Below are 23668 nucleotides of genomic sequence, written 5' to 3' on the forward strand. Positions count from 1 at the left end.
TATTTTTCGGGTCAATCAGAAATACAATTTGGCTGCCATGGCCGCTATTTTGCTACTAAATTCTAATAGGCCGATCTCACTTAAAATTGGTCTAGGAATGATCAGCTCATGGTCCTGACAAAGTTAAGTTAACATTATACTATTTTTTACTCAAATTGGTACATATTTCAACAAAAAAAATAATACTGTAGACTCAGGTGACCGTTAAGGCCCATGGGCCTCTTGTTATAAAGGAATGATAAAACTTGCCTGTTACACAACAATCCCTGTGTATATTACTGTGAAGTCAGATATTTTTGTGGGGTCCAAATTTTCGTGGTTTCCAGACAAAACACCATTCCTTGGGTACATGAATTTGTGGATTACGAGACCCACTCGGCAGAGAATTGGTAAATGTCAGACTTAATTGTAATTACTTTGTGGCCCATGAAATCAATAAAATAAAAAAATAAAAACCACGAAAATTAGTGATTTCACAGTATATAATGAAATTTGTTGGAATCTAAATAAACACAAACTCAAGACACTAAATTATCGCTGTATTTCCTTTGTCATTAAATAGCTTCATGGATATCAGGTATACATATTACAGTTTATCGTATTGTTTCCTGTGCTGTCATCTAAAGATAGTAATTACCTCTGTCACAATGTTAGTCCTAGGAACAGTTTCTCTCCAGGATTTAAGGAAATGGTATCTTACCATTTGTTGGGGAGGATATAGCGATTATCCTGGGAAATTTTGAAAAAGCCCTTAAGGGCCAGAGTCATAAATTGTTACATTTTTTTTCAAGTATTAAGAAATGCATTAAAATTTATCTTTTACATTTTTTGAAACAGTCGTTGATTGCAACATTAAAACATTGTTTCATTGGTTTTAAAATATTAAGAAAAATGGGAGAGGGAGACAATGTTTCAAAATAGAAAAGTACATTTTTTTATCTGTTAAGATCAGTGAAAAATTATCTGAATAATAGCTCATCTATTTACTGAATTTGTAAAGATCATATTGAAACTCGTTACAAGTTCTTTAAGCAGTACGTCAATGTGGCTTTAATTGAAACTGTTCCTAATATAAACATGATTGTGATTTCTGAATGTGTGTATGTGGCATGGTATCTGGATGTTTCACAATAGTTGTTGTAATATAAAATCATTCCTCTTTTTCACTTCAAATTAATTATGTCATGTCTATTTTTATAATGTATGTCACTCATGTTACTTGAAACTTATTTCTTTTAATATTAATTTTTTACCATTGCTTTAATCTTGGTACTTGGATAATTTTATTGATTTGCTTATAATGTGTATTTCTGTGTTAGATATTAATTTGTAAGTGAACTGTTTCCTTTGGAGAATCTATAACTCACCTATCTTTCTGCAGATATAATTGACACAGCTTGCCATTGAACAAGGACTAAATACTAAACAAGGGAGATAATACTTTTTCAAAGTTTAGATTTAACCATATAATGTGTATTTGCTATTTTAATAAATCACTTACAATTTGAATTTATTATATAATATAACAGTCCATAATTATATCTTCAGTTTCAGAATACTGTAGCTTTGATGTGTAGATATTTCATATTTCTTTAAAAAATGTGATTTTAATTTGATTCTTAACCAAAGAATTCTTTAACCCTTGGTTTTAGAAAATATTTCAAATTCAAAATTTCCAATACTTTTTTATGTGAGCAAAAAACAATATACCTTATATTTATATGAATGAAAGTACAACAGTATAGCTGATGTTGTTGTTTTTAGAAACCATCCCCGGACTACTTGTCAACCTAGATCCATGTACTCTTATTTATCTATCATCCCAACATTCCTTTTTTTAACGTTCTTTCTTTTCGTATCTTTTTAGATTTTTTTAGAGGTGTTTAATTTAAATAGTTACATAAACAAGGGAAAAAACAAATTTTGATTCCATGTTGGTTTATTAAATTCACCGATACATATATATCATATTTTTAGCAATTGCTGTATAGTTAGTATAATCACACTCTTGCATGTTGAATACTTTTCAAAGTCGCACAGCTGATTCTCACATTGTTGTGATTCTAGTTTTAGTGGTTTTTAAGCTAGTGACTGGACACTCGGCATATAAAATGTCAAATAGTCAAATGAATACGCTTTATCAAAGCATATTTAGCAACAAGAAGTAAGCATAATTTGTTAAACAAACCATCAACAGAACAATAAAATGTGTGATATAACCCATGTTTAAACATCTCGTATTCCTCTTGATGTCAATGAATCGATACAACCACATGCATGTTAATTATTTCATGGCGACGTTATGGTTAGGAAGTTTATTGTCACGGCTCAATTTTACGCTTGTCACATAATTCTGCGGTTCATATTTTTGCGATCACACTATTGGGCCGCAAAAACGCGAAAAATATCATCCCCACAGAAATAACCACCTGCTATACAGTATGTTTACCATTGTGTCATCTTGATGTAATCTAGATGCCTGGGACATCATCTTATAATGTCACAATACTTAATCATTGCATGAGTGCATATACAAAATATAGGACCTAACTGTATTCATGGCAAATTACACAGCAATCATGTATTAAAACAAAAATGTTGATACATGTACTTTATTTAACTTTTACTCTGCACTTGACATTAACCGTCCATGATATTTCAATCTCTAAAAAAAATTACTTATAGTCTATCGCTTGTTCTGATCAATCTTAATTATGGTTTAGATACTTTCTCAAAATGGAGGGTAAGCAAACAAAAAATGAAAGTGAACAGATTCTAAATATAGATACGAGTCAGATATTTGCAGTAAAAACAAATTACACATAATTCAGAATACATAATCGATATGAGACTGTTAACCTTTGTGTTTTTACTTACAGGATGTATGGAAGGTAAGTTCGGACCTAGTTGTGAGCGTGACTGTCAGTGCGAGAACGGAGCCACATGTCACGTGATCACAGGGGCTTGTCTGTGTCGGGATGGATACTTCGGTCCGACATGTGCCCAGAAATGTCCGGAAGGTCGCTACGGAACAAACTGCTCTGAGATCTGTCATTGCCTTAACGGTGGAAAATGTGGGCGTATCCACGGGAGATGTAAATGTCACCCTGGTTATACAGGCTTCCTGTGTGAGGACGGTGAGTTGCAGGATGGGTTGAGATATGTACAGTACAGGTTTGTCTGACCTTATCTGCTGGTTAGCTTATCATGTATTACAAGACATACAACAAGAAGAAAAATCTTCTTCTTTATTCCGACGCCAAAGAGCTTGAAGAACAAGGGATGGGCTTATTACTGGGCACCCACACTGTTGACAGGAAGTAAGGAAAATTGGGGTGGGCTTATTACCAAGCATGGGCTTATCACTGGTAAAGTGTGGTGCTGTTATGAGCATATGAATCAATGCAGAAGCAGTTTTTTATAAGATTTAATTTTGAAAGTTAAATATAGTAGGTTTTCCTGGACCACAAAGTCAGACTCGATTTTGTGACTCAAACTGTGATAAAGTTCCACAAATTATATGCTTTCTGCGAAAATTCAGTCAACAACTCTTTCGTTTTACCTTTCTTAACTAAATTAGCTAAATTGTGATATATGCTATTGTAATTCTTGAAGTCTCAAAATAATGAAATCATGTTTAAGATCTCAACCAGTCAGAAACATGTACACCGGTAGCAGAAAAGTCCCCAACTATTATGTTCGTATATAAATGTTATTGTGATGATATATAATTCATATTAAACGTTTAAGATATATGTTGCCATTTAAAATAACCATGTATCAATTTATTTTTTCAGAATGCAGAGAAGGTTTCTTTGGTTACAACTGTGCACAGAAGTGTAACTGTAGCGACCATGGGTCATGTGACCACATCACAGGGACCTGTCACTGCCACCTCGGCTACACAGGGCCTAGCTGCAACAATGCATGTCCCGTGGGCAGATTTGGCCCTGATTGTAGACATTCCTGTAATTGTCAAAACCGAGCTCCTTGTGATCCGGTGACGGGGTGCTGTTCCTGTACCGAGGGCTTCTACGGCCCAAGTTGTGAATTAGGTACTATAGTGTTTTCTATGTACTCGATACATGTTGCAGATGAACCCATGTTAGACAAAAAAAAAATATGTAGGTTTCAAGTAACATGACTGAAAAAAATAGGGAAGGTTGGTCGGGATTTGTTTTTATTTCATATTTTTTTTATTTATATCATTTTTTTGGGGCAAGCTAATTCAAGAAATTTCAGAAGTCACCAAATGTTAAGTTATTCAGACCAATTGTATTCACTTTTCATTATATATATATTATTTTTTTTAGATAATAATATGGGATTTAAATTTGGTTTTGATACCTGCCTTTGAAATAGAGAGATGTCATAAAGACGATTACGATTTTCAACGCATTAAAATTGGACGTTAAAGTGCATTCGAGTGAGATAAAATTGTTATGGTTGTAAGTAAAAACTAGCGTCGATGAGGGTACAGTACCTGAAAGATATATATTTTTTCGGAGGGACTTAGCACCATATATACATGTGGTGTAATGGAATTTTCAAGAACAATTTTTCTTTTGTGTGATGGATCCATACTAAAATTGGGGGAGGATGGGAAGTTTCCAAAAATGCCTGGTCCATTCTCAAATGAGAAAAGGTGTATAATTAAACTTGTCAAGTTTTAAGCCTTCAATATCCACCCACCAACCCATATATTGGTATATAATGGTAGACAATATAACTCTGAATTAAAAAAATGTTTGAAAAATAATCAACTCAGGCTGCAAGCGGCCTTTATTAATAATTTTTCCAACATTTTCTCACCCTCGTTATATATTCAATCCTAATAGATGTACATACATTGACTTTTTGTTAAGTGAAGTAATTAGATGTTTTGTGAAAACAGATAAAGTATTTTAAACAGTATTTTGCTAGCACCATGCTGATGTTTAACACTGAGATATGTCAATCTATTTACCCAGCATGCCCAGAGGGAACACACGGCCCTTACTGTCGGGAGCGGTGCGACTGTGTGAACGGGGCCACATGTAACCCTCAAACAGGGCAGTGTAGGTGTCGCCTAGGCTTCTTTGGAGACAGGTGTGAAGCAGGTGAGATGATTATGTTGTAAGGAGATGATTCATGGTTAGGAATGCTACAATGGGTATTTACATTTAGCCATGAGGTCATACTTGCCAACTCTCCCAATTAAGGAGGCAGACTCCTGATTTTGGACCGTTAAAATTAAAATTTCCAACCAGTGAATTAGCTGTATTGTAAGATCTAATGTCTTCATCTGAAAAAATAACTCCAAATATACCACTGTACAAGTTTACTTTGTCTCTAGGGGGTACATGTACACACACTTTATGTTTTTAATTTTGAGCATATGGAATCACCCCCATGGAAATGTTCAACAGGTTGGCAAGTATGTAAGGTCATTCAATAAAGTGTTTTAATTTAAGTTTGCTAATTAGCAGGAGTTTGACTCAGCTAGTGTCAGAAGTTTGACTCAGTTACGTTCAGAAAATTGACTCAATTAACATGAGAAGCTTGACTCGATAAGTGTCAGAAGCTTTATTTAATTTACATCAGAAGTTTGATTCAATCAACATCCGAATCTTAACACAATTAGCATGAGAATCTTGACACCACTAGAATAAGAATTTTGATAAAATTGACACAAGAAATTAATCTTTATTCATATTCATTACTGTTGACTCAATTTGCATAAATTAATTACATTTGTAGCACCAGAAACTTCTCTCAGTTAAAATAAGAGTTTTGACTCAGTTTTCAGCAGAAGTTTGACTCATTAGCATCAGAAATGACTCAATTAGAATAAAAGTTTTGAATTAAAATGTAGCTTAACATTTTGAAACAATTAAGCATTAAAATTTGACTCGTTTAGTATTGGCGACCCACATGAACATCAGGCATTAAGATTACATGGTTAATAAAAGTGTTGCAGATTTTAAATTTTCATATGTTTACAGTCGCATTCTAGCTTCACGCTAAAGGGGAATTTCCTTTTAGCTCAGACTGTGGTAGAATGTCAAACTAGGAAGTCTTGGATGGTGGGTTCAATCCCCAGGCAGTGGAAGCACACTACTCTCTTTCCTGTTACAAAAGCATACCCTTGCATGTTATGGGGCATCTCATTTAGGCAGTGTCTCCTGTTTCAAATAACTTGTATTTTTGTTTTGTGACAGTTTGTCCCAAGGGAAGATACGGCCTCCATTGTCAGCAGATCTGTGACTGTGAACGGGGGTCATGTGACCACAAGACGGGGGCATGTTATTGTCCAGCAGGACTGTCCCTCCCTAACTGTGCTAATGGTAGGTACAGTCAGAACTGATTATGTAACCACTTGTGTAATTAAGGATCCCTGCACCACTGCCAAAAAAATGTATCTATGTATTCAAAAACTTACTATTTTTTCGGCATGACAATTAGCTTTAGTAAATCCTATTTGAACAAAATGTAATCATCAAATGTATTCTGATCGTAGGATTTGAACCCGAATTTTAGATAGTTATACTATCGTTAAAACTGATTGAGCTACCTGGACAACACAAGGCTACAAGCTCAAATGTGCTATAGCTATATCCAAACGAAAGTTAAGGGGAGGTTATTGTGTATAGGAAAAACGGCAGTACAGTGGGACAGGGATCTATAGGAGAACTCTTTTTTAAAGTTCCTTGTTGTTGATACTTAGGTCTGTTTGTCTACCCATCTGTCTGTGGTTTAATCTTATCTAGACAACTCCTCATAAACTAATGAGCCATGTCAATAAAATGTTTTTGGTATGGCCAGTACATGATTAAGTTGCCCAATTGATTTTGGTTTCAAATTTCTTTTCAAGAGTTATTGCCCTTTTGTAAAAAAAATCTTAATTATTTCATTTGATTTTTTACAACTTCAAACTTGAATATTGTTTTTGCAGTATGTAAGAAGGGGAAGTATGGTCCCAACTGTGAATATTTCTGTGACTGTGATAACGGAAGTACTTGTGACATAATGTCGGGGTCGTGTAAATGTGCCGTGGGATTTCTCGGCTCTCAATGTCAACACAGCCTCCGTAAGTATTACAGATAGTTCATTTTATTTTTTCCTGTTAACCTGTTGCTTGGTTTTTTGAGAGTGAACACAAAAAGTCAAACAGAATCTTTTCAAGCCTTACACTTATTGATTCATTTGTCAAATTGTTCCGGGAAAAGTTGAGGAAATATAATATAAATGTAATTGATCAATTTTCCTCTCTTTGCAACTGATAAAAAAAAACCTTTTTTCCACTGTACATTAATTTAAAAGATAATTCTTGCTTATTTTTGTCTGGACAAGTCTTTGAGTAAAATCAGTTGATTTGTAAGGAGCAGTTAGATTATTTGGGTCACAATTAAAACTATGCAACCACATCTAACTGGTAACAGCCCTTGTATACTAACTAATCATAAAGTTGAGGGCATAAAATTCATTAATTTTCACATGTAAATAGGTGTTATTTTATAAAGAGAATTGATTCATATTTGAAAAATATTGTAAGCATAATTTTAATATTTTTAATTAATTTTGAAAAACAATCACCATTTCTTGAAATTATAATTTTACTAACAGAATTTGTTTTCTTTTAATTTATATGTTCATCAAGTTGAAAAAAAATGCCCTTAAAATTTTATAGAATTTCCGCATAGTTAAGGATAGTGAAACAGATTCAAGATTTTTCTATAATAATATAAATCCCTGGTAACTGCTCTATTTCAAATCTCAAAATTTATGTCAGAAATACAAATAGACAAATTATTTTTTAACAAGTTAATTTACCTTTTTTTGGTGATTTGTTGTTGCATTTTGTGGAAATATACAATTTTCATGCAGTATAGGATTTTTAATTACAATATTGTAAGGACTCTAGTTTGTCCTTGATATAAAATCTTGGTGCCATGTTAAATTCAACGATTCACCTTACCAAGTAAATTATTAAAGTAAAAAAATTGCCCATGAAAATACAGTTATATGATTTGCTATTATGGATATTTTCTTTTTCTACTGTAAATATTTATATATCTCTTCACAATTTTGTTCAAAAGTATAATAACAGGTGAAATGTAAGTACTGATAGTTATGTACATATAGGCATGTTTGAAACCAATCTCGATGGCTTACCCTTTTTGTTGAAGATTGATTACAGCTTACTGTTTTAGTTAAAGAATGGTTTGAATGCTAAGTACTTGCACTGTGATACATACCTACAAGCTTTGCTAGTTGTTTGATTTGTCATTGCATGGAAGTTATAGAGTTTAAACTTAAATCAATTGGTATTTTTTATTTTTTTTATGATGTGTCTCTTTCTATCCAGTGAATAGCTACTTGATATACTAATTGTCAGGCATTTAGCTAAGGAATTAGCCAGAATGGAAAATATTAATGGTTATACGTTTTGAAAAAGACTTTAATAAGACTATTTTAATTGAATTTTAAAATTTTACAACATTTTTCACGAATTATTCAGTGTTTATTTGCCTTCTGTACAACTACCATTCAAAGTGCAAAATGATTTTTGCAGTTTTTAAGACAACAGAATAAGGAAATACTAAATTAATGTCGAGCATAATTAACTGTGACCATGTATATGGAAACATCTTATCGTGATTGCCAAGATGGAAGTTAAATCGAAATTAGAAAACAAATCCATAAAATATTCCTATTATATATTATTAGAAACACTGTTAAGGATAAATGGAGGGGATAATGAAAACAGGGAAATTTTCGTCGCAAGTTAACTTTTGCCTTTTTTGCCCTCTCCAAGGAGGGCGAATTAATCATGAGAGCGAATATAAGTACACAACATACAATATATATAGTAATTACATGTGAAGGGCGAAATTAACACTAGTCAAACATATACTTTATTGGCATAGGGCAGATATTGACTTCTCGAAAGTTTCCCGATATGATTACAGAATATGAAATATTTTGCTGAGTATTATTTATCCGATTTATTTGTAATAGAAAAAATATTAAAATCACAAAAACATTACAAGTTAACAAGAATATCTCTGATATGATGTGATGCTGTTGTATTTCAGACGGGTTGGAATGATGCATGTCATCACTAGTTACAATGAGGTTACTATTTGCACATTTTCATTATTTTTTTAATTTTTGCATTTAATCAATGCTTCATATTTACATTAATTGGACCTTTCATATGTTAACCACAGATTTAATAACATTTAATAGTTTGTCTATAAATAGCTATTTCCTAAAGCCTCTATTTGGAGTGGAAATTTATCATGCTAACAGCATTGTGACAGACAACTCTTTTGGTTGTCTCTTTAAATGAAGTATATTAGAAATGTATCGTTGCATGGTGTTTTTTCACCGTTGATAGGCAAAATACGTTTTTGCTTAAAATGTATTTATAGATATATGCTAATCCACTGTAATTTCTAAAAGACATGCTTTCACCATAACAGACATGTTGACTATATTCTTAAAATCTTATTTCCAACTTGGTTATAACTAATTGAAGAAACAACAGAATAAGTCATAAAATTCCATAACTTCATTACGTTTGATCAGGCCAAAATGAAAATGTATGTTTTAGGTACCCCGATCTACCCTAGTTTTTACCTCCGACCCTAACAATTTTATCTTGCTCAAATGCAATCCATCCAGTGTTGGGATAACTGATCAATCGGATGCAAACAAATTGATGGATGAACAAACGAGGCAACTATATTTATACCCTCTCTACTGCATAGGCATGTATCAAAACAAAATTTAAATCCCAAATTATTATTTAAAAGACCTGTGATGGGTGTTTTTTGTGTTTTCTTAAATTAGCTCCCCTCCAAAAAAATATTTAAAAAAAAATCCTGACCGACCTACCCTGTTTTTTTCAGTGATTTTAACTGAAGCATAAAATTTAGTTTTGGCCTAATACAATTATCTACTCTCACATTCTGTTCTTTTACACAGTCAAACCTGCTAAGGCAGCCACCTCCTTCGTAGGACCACCTGTGTTAAAAGATCTGTTTATGGATTTTTATAGGTGGTCTTTGAATACAAATTTGCCTTAGGTTTTACAACATAAATATAAAAAAAATGGAAATGGTTTGTGAAGAGATTTTGTATTTAACATCTTGACACTATTACAATTTTTTGTAATACTTATATATTTGCTTATCTAAAGAAAATAGACTTAATTTTACATAATATTATGTTATAACCAACGCTAACCTGTCTTTTCCTTGAATTTGTATACCAAGATTGTTAATATCCTCTAAAATGATTTATTAAACAAACAAAACCCCCACAAAACCCCAACTGTCAACAAAACCATATGTCAGACTCACAATTGAGAAAACTTGGTCAAAACATGGAACAAAGAAAAGGTTTCCATCAGCAAGCAGCAATCACAACCACTAGAAAACTACTTTTTTTTTAATTTTTAATCTAATCAAATCAAGAGGGTTTTTCTTAATAGATGAACATTACAAAGCCCAACAGCATTTAATTGATAAGTTAGTCGGGTGGCGCAATGGATAACGCACTGGCCTTTCATGATCACCAATGCAGCCAAGGTTTGATCCCCTGATTGGACGTGAAAAGATATTGGGTCACCTGCCCGACCACGTGGGTTATCACCGGGTACTCCATTGTCCTCCCACATTAAGACCCCACCACACTTACATCTAGGCCAGCAAGAGTGATTAATATAATTTGAAATAAATTGTTTCATAACTGTTGTTAAACAAAAAAAGTCTAAATAATGTTAATTGATATATATAAGCCCTCTATATTATGTTAATTGATATATATAAGCCCTCTATAATATGTTAATTGATATATATAAGCCATCTATATGATGTTAATTGATATATATAAGCCCTCACCGTTATCCATTAATTTCATTTTGTATATCTTAATTTATCAATTGAAACATGACCAAAAATTCAATCAAATGGCAATTATCTTATCATATGTTCCCTTCAAGTACAAACAGAATGTTTTGATATTCCTGGTTTTTATGCATCTATTATTATAACAGACTTGCTTGATATGCTTTTCCTTGTAACTGCTTTTTAAAGTGATTATATTTACCTGCTATGTTAATTTGTAAGCAATTGCTTTATTCTGATCCTATATGTATATATCACAAAATATCTGTTGTCAGATTACAAAGTAATTGATATATAAAGATACCTGCAATGCAAGAAATTATATAAGAGTTAGACCTAAACTTACAAACATGTTAGGCTTCTGCAAAGTCCTTTATTTAATTTGAAATATTTTATAACATGTTTTTTTTAATTGGTTCTGTGGTCTTCGGAATAAACCATTTGTCATGAAACAGCTTTACAAGTATGTTTTGTATTCGTGGACCAAAATAGATAGAAACATTAAAAGACAGGTATTAAACGTCGAAACAAAACACAGAATCATAAGTTCTTATTTCAAAAGACATGATCAAAATCTCTATTTCTTTATACATATTTCTTAATTCAATTTTTCATTTACAGAAAAACCAAAAGAAGAGTATAACAAGCCATGGAGAGGAGATATACCATGGGAAATTCACAATAGGGATTGGAATAAACGAAAATAATATTCACTGCGGAACATGCATTCACTGCGGACTAGAATGCATTAAAGGTGGACAAGGAATACAATGGTGGACATCTATTGTGGATGAGATTGTATTCATTCCCTGCAGGATAGCTATTGTTAATTTATACTTAATGGAGCTAAAATTGTGATACATGTGTATAGAAAGCATTTAAAAATAACTTGTTTACTGAATTGTAAAAATCATTCTATGTTGACTTTTGTTAATGTAGGCGCTGCGACGAAAGTTGGGTCGCAAACAAAAGTAATTTGTTTTGTAGCTTTGCTATACAGAATGATATACGTGCTTAAAATTTCACAGGAGACTCTGTGACATGTTGTAAATGAGAATCAAAGACTACGACTGGTCTGTGATCCTGGCAGTTGAAGGAGGATTGTTGGCTAAACGCATGTACTCGGTGACATACATATACATAATTAATAAAGCTTAGGCAGTCTACAGACCGGAGGTTGGTCCACAGCCCATACCCTTGTAGCCTCAGGATATCCGATTGTATCTCTTTGGAGCGGAGAGTGTTGGAATCTGAAGTATACAAACCAAAGAGTCCCACATGGAATAAATTAAAGTCATCAAAATGTGTATGTCATGAATGTTGATCTGATGTATGATGATATATGCATATATGCAGTGAAGGGTCTCAGTGTGATCCTGATGGACAGGTGATGTCTATGTAGAGGAGATACAGTGACATGTACATATAAACTGCTTGTTAGAAGATTGGTACTAGAGACAGCTATGAACATGGACACTATATGACCATTTTTGAAAGAACTTACGTAAATGTAGACACAAAATGTACTGTTACAAGATTGAGAATGCTCAGAAAGTTGACAACCACACAAGTCTACACGTAATGGAGATGACCACTGTAGCGAGCAAGTGGCATCACAATGGCTGCGAATGACAAGCGATGACCACTGTAGCAAGATTGTGGCATAAAAATGGCTGCAAGGGACAAGTGATGGCTACTGTAGCACAATTGTGGCATTATAATGGCTACCAAGGACTAGTGATGGCCGCTAGAGCCTTATTTTGTGAACGGACTGGAAATGGGTAAAACAGACTTTAAACAATTGACATGAAGATGTGGTAGCAACAGATAGGTGACTCAAATGTGGTCGTAATAGACAGGTGACCCTACATGTGATGTGGCGAAAAGGTGGTCATAATAGACAGATGGCCCTACATGTGGTTGTTATAGACAGTTTTATCCTATACAATATGAATACTGATCCGGTATGTGATGACCATTTTCTCCATGAACTTGTACCATATCTCAGCCATGTCAACATTCAACATATATTCGTTGTTGTGCATAATATTTGTCAGTATGTACTAGAAAAAAGTCAATCGTTATTATTATGTACCAACCATTTCTGTAAGAAGTGGATTTAACCGGTTTTAACAAGTGTAAGGAAGCTCATTAGAACCCATCAAAACTTTTCCCTACAAAGAACCATTTTTTTTTTTCAATTTTCTGTTTCTTTAAATGTCATGTTTCGGTTAATATCATGTGTTCATCTGACATGTGAGAAGTGATATTAAATACTATCTACTGTTTGCCGTTGAGATTGCCTCCTCCATTAAGCAGCTAGGAAGAATAAGTATGTCCTTCGAGGGCATTCCGTATTTGAGCAAGGTTTCAGTGACGTCCTGGTGTGTCCTTGCCAGGTCCTGTTGAATTATATTTACTGTACCAATATACTGCTGAACTTCTCCTGTAATTTATTAAGATCTCTTCAGGTTGTGTCAGGCTTCTACTGAGCTTCCTTTACTGTACAATACCTTGAATCTGTGCCAGTATGTGCTTCATTTTTATTTCATGTTTTTTTATCGTAAATAGCAGATACAGTATTTTTTGTTTCATATACATGATATGTTTCGTATGTTAACTATATACATTTGTAAATGTGAGCTAGTGTTCGTGTATGTCGTTGCTAACTGTCACATGGTAGACAAACTTGTAGAAATCTCCCTCACTATGATAGTGATTGAAACATAACACCTTAAATTAAGGCATTCCGGTGATCTGTCGTTGGCATCCTATCTCATCCTGGATTGACTGTACTTTGTTTTTTGTGCATGCAAGCATTGCCATTGTTTGTCACTAGCATCACAAGGTGGGCAGAAATCTTGCTACTAGCATCACAAGGTACGTGGACAGGAATCTTGTCACTAGCATCACAGGGTGGGCAAGAATCTTGTCGCTAGCATCATAAGTAGGGCAGGAATCAAATCCAGCTTATGATAGGCCGAGAATTAGGTTTCATCTTGAGGTGCATTGGATGTGTACCTTAGTTATCTCGTATATAAGCATTCTCATATATCTGTTCATAATATAATCACGTGTCACGACAAGATGAAGCAATGATGAAGCATATAACATCAAATGACATCACAAGCTAGCTGTGTTGACTGTGCGTTGGTCGTCCTCCATGTAGGCCATATGAGGGTTCATCATTGGCATTACGTGTCATTGCGAACTAGATTGATTGTAGTTTTGAAGTCCTACATCTCGGCATTATCAAGGTCCGTCATCTGCTTCAATTGTCATCTCGAGCTAACGAAGTTGACTGTTGATAGTCCTGCTTGTCTGCTTTCTCCTGATCTGTCACCAACATCACGTGTCATATCAAACTCTGTTCACTGTAAATTAGTAGTTTTGTTTTTAAGAATTATCATGGTCAGCCACTAGAATAAAATATTATAAAATAGAATGACTGTGTTCTTTGGTAGTCCTGTATTTGAGCAATCAACACTTACCTGGAATCATGTGTATGAGACATAAGCCTTTATGCAACATAACATCAAGACAAATATCAAACTAACCAGACTTTACTCTCAGTAGGGACAGGACTATTGCCACGACTGAATCATGTCCCATTATACATGTTTTATACATGGTATGTATTGAGTTATAGTACGCTGTGATATTCATACTTACTTAATCCCAGGTATAAACACAATAATTACCACAGCATCGTCGCACAGGGACACAATCCGGATTCAAAGCGGATCCTGAAAGACATGTAGACATGTATGAAGCATCTTTACAAGTTGGTTCATTGGTATAAACCGTTATGCGGGTGGAATGGTTCTGAGGACCGTAGGTCATGCAAAATGTGCTTCTGTAGTATAGGTTTCTCTATCTACTGTTGGAATACTAAGATGCGATCAATTTTGAATAAGTACCAAACCAAATATCTCCATTTCAGAACCTCGTACAGATATGTTTACTGAGCTAACGCGAATGTTACATGAGTAATTGTAAGATTCTTGCGAAAGGCATATTTGCTGTTTGTATTCTACGTGTAACTGTTACTGCTTGGTCATCCATATATTTCTTTTCATTTTTGCAAGTCCACATTTTGAAATTAAATGTTAATGAAAATGAAATATTAGAATGAATTCTTGATGTTGTGTTTGTGATGTTGGCGACGTGGTAACATTATCATTTGGTAATTATTAGACTTTCGATAAATCTTAGAAAACAACTAGGTAAAATATGACGGCTCTCGTAAATATAGTTTAAAAGACAAAGGTTATTAGCTGAAGATCTTGTAAATATTTTGCTGTATACTAGAATGAATTTTTGTGCATACAGAAGACAAAACAAGTGATTCATGCAATTTTTAATTTGAAGTATGATGTTTTAAATAAATAGAATTTAAGCAGAATTGTTGAACTGGCAGGTTTTCATTTTCCCTCGAAAACTACAAAAAATTTACCTGGTATACAGCTTCCAGCACAATAAACAGTTATACAGTAGATTGTATAACGAGAGTCTGATAAGAAATCCACCTAAAATTCTTTACAAATGTCATATACTTCAGTGAAATCTTGTGTATGGCTGATTTTATTAGTGATTTTAACGTGTGCTGATAATACCTTTGGGTGAAGGTCAATGCCACTTATGCATTGTCGGAATCAATTTACATGTTTAGTTCGGTCGCTGTTTCACGAATGTTCCTTAATTTAAGGAAATATTATTGCAAATATTGCTTTCTTGTAAAAATATATATTACGATGAAGTTCGTTAAAGTATATATTACCGTTCCCTTTGTTTATAAGGTACTTTAACGCGTCATAATAAATGGTGATATGTTACAAGATTATCAATTATAAGTGTTTTTTGTCAAAGAAAAATCTTGAATACTCGATCAGATACCTCGGAAAGATGATACATAAACGTCTGTGTTTCGACAGGTTTGCCGCGTTTATAAAGAATTATTTTGTATTTATGCTATTTACATGTGCTGTTTTGTCACTGCTTCTGTCAAACAGGGTGAGCGATTTATTATAGATACACAATGAATGAATCATCAAGGTTGCTTATTGATGTATTTTTGCCAGGTATCAATGAAATACTCAATAGGCTTCTGAAAATTGAAAATAAAACTTGTGACATTGTTTCGGATATATCCTGCCTCATAAGGATAAGCATTTTCTCCAACTATAAAAGAAAAAAATATCTGATCAATCTTAATTATGTCTTGGTTTGTCACTTGAAGTATTTCGGCCAAGGATTTTCATAACGTACAAAAGCAAACCTGTCCCACAGCTAAACTAACACCGAAATTATTAAGTATTTGCAAGACGCGGCACGTTTTCATCGAAATCCAGTCATTCTGGTTTCAGATAAATGAAAGAATTTGTAGTGGAGTATAACTTAAACATAAATCAAATCCAAAATTGCGGGTTATAAATGCATAAGTTAACATAACTGCCACCCAGCCTACTTTTCATTTTGACTTTGCCCTGGTTATTGAAGTCATACTATTGGTTGATGTGGTGTTAACTCATTCACCACTAAGACACATGTGAGCTCTTCCAATTCAAAGGTTGAAATAGTTCATTTTGACATTTCAGGGATGAATGGGTTAGAAGACACTGGTCATACCCTATATCATTGTTATATATATATGGTTATGTTGAGGTTTTGACTTTGTAGGAAAGGTAGTACGAATGGTCGACTTTGCAAGGTAAGAAATGGTAATAGGATTAGCGAATTTGTGAGAAATGTAGTTGCGGATAGCCAAGTAGGTGATATTTGTAAGAATTTTCGTAATGGATGTTTGACATACATATATGAATTTCATACATAATGATTTTTGTTTTAAACTTTGTAGTAGATCTAGTTATAGAAAAACGATTTCAGAAATTTCCCAATGTGCAATATTTAGCTGTAGACAATGATGCATGCTATTATGTTATTCCGCTTCATTACAAGTTAAGGTCATATAATATCAAATGCCAGGCATTTTTTTTAATGAAAGTCAGCTTGAAAATTGTACCTGATTCCACTGAAATCCAATGCAACCCGAAAGAAAATCTGATTAAGGAAAACAAAATTAACTTTATAACTTATGAAATGTCATTCTGCAAATTGAGGGATGTTATAGAATTTGTTATCGAAATACTTGTTATATTTAAAGGAGCCGTTGTGATGTTAGTCTTTCATAGATAGTAAATTTACTCATATCATTTTAAAACGTTGTTTTGATTTGTAAAGTTTAACCAAATGTATATAGTGCATTGTTCAAGTTTAGAAAGACATCTACAGTGTTTTATCTTGATGTCTGAAAAAGAAAACTAACCCTGGTTCGACTTTACATGGGATGATACCATGTTGGACGTTGTTGTTGCTTTTGATACATTGTCAGGTATTTTGTTTATTCATAAAAGTCTACATGTGTATTGAATGGTGATTTTGTTCTGACATATATCGTTTTTAAGTGAATGGTTAAAACAGAATTCATTCTTCAAGATGCAAAAAAAAAAAAAAAATCAACTATGTTTTCAAAACTTATTATTGTGTTGATTTTCATCTTTTGTTTTTATAGAATGTGTTATTGATATTAAAACGAAAAGCAGTTTAAAGAAAAATGGTCACAGTGAATATTGCATCAGTAATCAGGTAGGTTTGATTTTTCATTAATTAAGTATGACCACAAGGAAAATTTGGCCGAGTAACGAAACCAAATACAAGGACACCATGCATGGTGTAAGTACAACGTTAGTTTCGGAAAATAAATTGATGATATTGGAGTTTATATTGAATTTGAATGAGGAATCATATCGATTCATCTTCCTTCATATCTATGTAAAGATATTACATTTTGTTCTCTTGCAAACATATAGAGGATTAATCCCTGCATTGAATTTGCTACAGGTTACTGCCTTACCGAATATCCCTTCACCATATTCCTGTAGGTAATGCCAGAAGTAAGGGACCATTTCAATCTCATATAATAAAGTGAATGTTTACATTGCTTGACATCGTCAATATAAATTGATTAAACATTTTTGGCGGAAACAAGATCAACAGAGAAGCCCCACAACCGTAATTGATAAGGTTTTACGTCACCATAGCTATATGACGTCATCATAAATACAAATATTCATTCTCGCCCAGGTAAACGTTGTCTGAAATAGTAGGTTTTGTTATCTTCATTTGTCCGTATACTGAAGATTAAACACAAGCTTTAGTTTATCTGGTTTGCTATGTCAGGCTTGTACTGTACGAGAAGGATGACCCTGACTTATTTTATACTGTCATATACGATGTACAATGTATATTGATGTATGATCTTCGGTAGTGCTATTTGTAAATGGTTCATGTTTTGTTTTACACTTTAAGTAGTGATCTGTTCTGATTGTTTTCATCACAATGATATTCCGTGTATACTGTACAGAGGGAGCAGTCTGTTTGACCGTACCTCGCTAATCCAGTCACCTTATAATTATCTTTATAATGATGTCCATTTATGTCATGTTATTAAAACGTGTTCTCTACAAGTACCATTCTAACACAATTATTTATAAATCGTATTATGTATTTGTCTTCAAAAGAATAAATGAAAATATTTACTTTTTATATCGGGTGTGGATTTAATCATTACGTACATGGCTAAGAAATGGATTTGACCAGGAAACATATCGTTGAAAAACATTTACTTATTATCAATGTTGATATAGTGCACATCATTATATTACAGTGGCGGATCCAGAGGGGTTTTTTGGGCTTCAGGAAACCCCCACACCCTGAGAATTTCCTTAAAAATCATATATTTTTACCATTTTCCTCATTTTTTTCCAATATGGACCCCCCCGGAAATTTGGACCCCCTCCCCCCGATAGGTCTCTGGATCCGCCACTGTATTATACTGCAAAGAATATTGGAGAAAAGTTGAGGAAAAATCGTTTTCAAACCCGAATATACGACAGATGATGTTTTGTAACAAATTAACGTTTATTTTGCTTCACGAAATTGGTGTTTTAGATTTTAAAAAATGTACTACATTGGGTCCCGACTACATCAATCATAATTGCTTTAATTCAAACATTTAAATACTTTTGAATAAGCAATAAAATCGGACACAAGTATTGACAACATTGTAAACAACTCTCATCAACAATACTAGCGACAGTAGAGGTGTGTGCTACTCTTTTAACGAAATACAAATGCAAGATTTGCAAAACAATAACAGGACAGATTAATTTCAAAACCGGAATATGAGACGGACGTTGTTTAAAAAAACAACCTTTTCATTATAATTTCTTTTTAAAAAATCGTACTTAATTGGGCAACGACAAGATCAATCATATTCGCTTTAATTTAAACATTTAATTGTTTTAAAAAAAAACAATAACATCGGACAAAAGTTTTGACAACATTGTAAAGACATCTCAACAACAATCGTTACAATAGAGGTGTATGTTACCATTTTAACGAAATGTAAATACAATGTTAGCAAAACACAAACTACACTTTCTGAATCCTAATTTCGAAATGGGTGAAATGGAATATAGAAAGACCTAAGTAATAGTTCCAAATTGTTAGCAGTATACTGTCCGAACTTGTTTGTTCAAATAGTAAAATGAACCTTTGCATGCGTGTCTCCACAAGTATTTACAAACACTTTAACAAACTACAACTATGTCATGTTTTTAGCTATGCTTGTTTAATTAATAGGTAATTCGTTTTGGAGTGACGTTTTCTTGTAATCTCTAGACGGAGGATACCTTTCTGTTGTTTTCTGTTATCTTATTCCTCTACGTAATCTAGCTACAAGTAGTTGAATAGACGACAAAAAATCTGATACATATTATGTTGGGTAATGTAGTTTTTTAACCACATTATGCTATCGCGTTTTTAATGCACATGTGTAGTTTTCTATTCGTACATGTACATGTAAGCGTTTTATTGTACAAATTTATTTTACAAATTTTATCTCTCTTAGCTTCCTCCAACCCGTTTCAAATACATGATCCTGCCGTTAAAACGTGATGATTTATGTTTGTCTATAATATAACAGCATTTGATATAGCGCCCTATCTAGCTAACATAAGCCACTCTAAAGCGCTTTACGGTACATAGTTATGCAATGAATACAATTAGCATATACATTAATCAATACAATGTTGAGGAATTCGCAGGAGCTGCATTATCAGGCGCTAACTACTAGTCCTATGCCACCTTGCTAATATCTCCCCATGTGTGTATGCCTGTGTGTGTGTTGGAGCTGTAATGTGTTGTGTTTGTAGTGGGACCGTACTTCCAACGGCATCATTTATTGTGCCACCTCACTTGAATGCTACAACACAGATATCGCATCATCCACTCCAGACCAATTTATACTCCTCCTGGGTTTTGTTGGAGTTGTGTGGGCAGGAGAAAAACACTTTCTCTGAATATATCCATGTGTACGACGACTTCGAGGATCGAACCCCGGCCGCCTGCGTGGAAGGCCGAAGTGCTAACCACTCGACCAATCCGCCCATATGACATGTGGTGACAATATTATATAGCCAGGTTATAAGGTTTTATGATATTAACGATTTTATGGAGAGAAAAAAAAGACCTTTTAACGTCATCATGCCATTTTGGACAGTTTCAATTCTTTATATACTGAAGGTTATTGGTTTGAACCCAGCTTGTAGTGTCAAGAATTAAAACTAATTGTCTGATGACGTGAGTAGATAATACAGGGTTTCATTTCAATATATCTTATGGAGTCTATTATACATCGTTACCTATTAAACAAATTAAACAATACAGTACATGTACACAATAAACAACACGCTTAACGTTATTAATACTTTATCCGGTTTGTATAACAAATTATACAACTTTTTAATGATATTTATCAAACTCGTACAGTCAAGTTGCTTTCTGTAAGAATATGTTTCTCACTGTCATCTTGGACTTCTGCAACATGGAACATGGAAAGACAGTCGGTAAACAAACCTATCTGATCATATCCAAAGAAAATTGTATACAAAATTCTGAAATTGAATTGTATATATTTCGATGGAGTATCCGAGTTATGCTCTTGAGCTACAAATTCATTTTTTATATTTGCTGATCCTTTTGCATTCCCTGCGACTATTGAATGTGGAAGAGTTATTCGAAAGTCATGAAAAATGGCTGCTGGTGTTATAAAATATCAATTACATACTTCCAATCGAAGTACACGTGTACTCATTAGATTATTTCTTCTGATACTATGTTCATGTAGTACTTCATAACTGGACGCGTATATCTATCTGTTTGACAAGTCACAGGGGTTCACTTGTAATAAAAAGTCAGAAAAATACACATTGCCAGTGCTTTTAGAGTAGGTTATTCCGTCTTTGCGTATTGCAGAGTTATCTGCTCTTGGGAGCAGGTATTGATTGTTACGTCACTTGTATGTGAGAGTAACGTCATCAATTTTTGAGAAAACGACGTAATTTTCTCGCCCAAACCAATGACGTAACAATCAATACCTGCTCCCAAGAGAAGATAACTCTGCAATACGCAAAGACGGAATAATCTTAATGAACCCCACTACATATTCTTGCCTTGCAAGGTACATAATAAATAGCTACGAACCCTAACTGCATGTGAACCAAATAATATGATTTAAAAATCTTGAGCACTTAGGTTTAGCATTTGATAATCGAGGAACTGGGGCAGATCCAGAAGCCTGATCTAGATCAAACATACTTAATTAGGAATCTGTTATATGAAGTTAACAAAAATGTTTATACTTCAGATATGTCATTTTTACGTTATGATGCTTCGTGTATGGGACACTTGTAACATTTCTGAATCTGGTCTTCCTGAAATAGTTCAAATTGAAGCTCTGATAATCATACTGGCTTTAAAAGAGCTACATATCATTGATAAAATTCTCATACAGAAACAAAACGTGAAACAGGAAAATCTAAAAGACAAAGTTAAAATTATGAACTTATTATTGTAATTATTAACATGTACACACCAACACAAACACAATCGTTATAAAGCTCAACCAAGAACAAACATAGAACTAAACACTTCTGATGGATGAAGGGAACTCAGTTGAAAACAATACTTGAAATAATATCTCAAATGCGCGTTTGAAATAAAAAAAAAAAATGATATAATTATTGCGGTATCGTCAAACAAAACTTTTTTTTTTAAACCTGATAAAACGTCACGAAAACACGGCAAATCCCAATGTTACGCAACCTGTTTATTGAGTATGTTTTTTTTACCTTGCACGTGCAAATGTGTGTACAAGTGACCTCGACCTCCCAGTGTACTGATTAGCCGATCTACATGTACCCGATACATGGAGCCGCGGAAAATGGATACCAAAAGACACGCCGTTGACGAAACTTTCCAGGATTTTTTTGCGTTTTGGATGCGAAATCGCCTGATGACTGCCATGGTAGGTGAAATATAAGTTATTCTAGCTGCTTTCTGATTTTCCATGACCGCGACAATTTGAATAAATGTGCTTTTAGACGGTCAAAGCACAGGGGAACGGTTCAATTTATCAATTTATATCTGAGGTCTCCTTATATGTATGGTAAAGTAGGTGACCTCAGATATAAATTGATAAATTGAACTGTGCCCCTGTCGTCAAAGTATGGTGTGGTACCCGCTGGATAACGTAGCTTCTGACGACGAGTCGATTTTTTCCATTTTATATTTAAACCAACCGAGGCAGAGGGTATTAATATTAGTGCTAGTGGCGTACATATTCTGCTAGGAGGCTATGTTGTCATCCTTTTTATATAAAGAAGTACAGACGACATGCCATATCATAATCACAGGGACCTGATAATTCGTTACAGCTATATTTGGATAATTTTTTATAAACGACAAAACCGGTCAGACTACAGTTGTTCGTTTATTGAATAAGGTCGGACCTAGCAATCTGATGCTGATTTCAGGCAAGCCTTGACAAAGTCTTGCAAGGCCTACATAAACATTTGCATGTCCGCCAGGATTTATACCCGAAATTGTTACATTTATAAACGGTCAAACCGGTTGTTCCGCATACACAAACAGGCCCTAAGTAACTTTCGGTAAAATTGCCATCCCTAATGATGGTAAATACTAGCTGCGATAAAAGCTTTCGGACGACGGAATTTTTTATATGCAGAGGAGGCCGGGTATTAATATTAGTACTAGGTAAATACGAGAAGGGAGGACAGTTCTCGATGTCAAAAAGTCGACCCCCTAACTAAATATCGCGTGTACATGTGGTGTCGGATAAAAGAGAGATCATATCCACGGAAGGGAATAGATTTTGTGTGCATACCGGAGGTTTCTAAAAGAAAAATAATATCCACTTTTTCAACGGTACTAAGCTTTTTTTGTACACTAACTAGAAATGTTTTTTTTATGCAAAACAAATAGCTGGGGTCGATTTTTCGACAACAACAGCTTCTCTCCAGTCTTGTATATATTTTGTTATCATTCGTGTCGCTTCAAGTAAGATGTATTCAAAAATATCGCTATGGAATTTAAAACAACTCTCTATACATTATATAATTCAATGTGTATTCTAAGTTGGGTAAAAAAAAACCACCATGTGTACTTTTACTCGATGTATTTATTACTTAACTCAGAATAAATTCTGATTGTCGTAATGTATTTACGTATATTTTCAATGTGATTTTACCATTTACATTAGCACAGCCTCTTACAGTTTAATGTCAGTACATACGTATATGTATCTTCTGATTCCAAAAGTGAAATACAAGACAATTACAAAATAGCATTGG

At 33.8% G+C, this 23668-nt stretch overlaps 1 protein-coding gene across 5 annotated transcripts in view; it reads left to right on the forward strand.

Annotated features, from left to right (window-relative positions):
* Window positions 1-18500, forward strand: part of LOC110467125 (multiple epidermal growth factor-like domains protein 6) — a 220468-nt gene extending 201968 nt beyond the window's left edge. For 4 of the 5 annotated variants that reach the window (XM_021524056.1, XM_021524059.1, XM_021524058.1 and 1 more), the window contains 7 exons: window positions 563-577; window positions 2880-3137; window positions 3798-4055; window positions 4971-5099; window positions 6201-6326; window positions 6935-7069; window positions 11517-18500. In XM_021524056.1, the coding sequence (XP_021379731.1) occupies window positions 563-577; window positions 2880-3137; window positions 3798-4055; window positions 4971-5099; window positions 6201-6326; window positions 6935-7069; window positions 11517-11602 (1007 nt within the window). In that variant the 3' untranslated portion in view covers window positions 11603-18500. Of the gene's footprint in view, window positions 1-562; window positions 578-2879; window positions 3138-3797; window positions 4056-4970; window positions 5100-6200; window positions 6327-6934; window positions 7070-9077; window positions 9118-11516 lie in introns of those variants that run through there. The other variant, XM_021524057.1, reaches the window with a different exon arrangement.
* The last annotated feature ends 5168 nt before the right edge of the window (window positions 18501-23668 follow it).

Source organism: Mizuhopecten yessoensis, unplaced genomic scaffold (genome assembly GCF_002113885.1).
Source record: "Mizuhopecten yessoensis strain PY_sf001 unplaced genomic scaffold, ASM211388v2 scaffold11161, whole genome shotgun sequence".
Classification (NCBI taxonomy): Eukaryota; Metazoa; Mollusca; class Bivalvia; order Pectinida; family Pectinidae; genus Mizuhopecten; species Mizuhopecten yessoensis.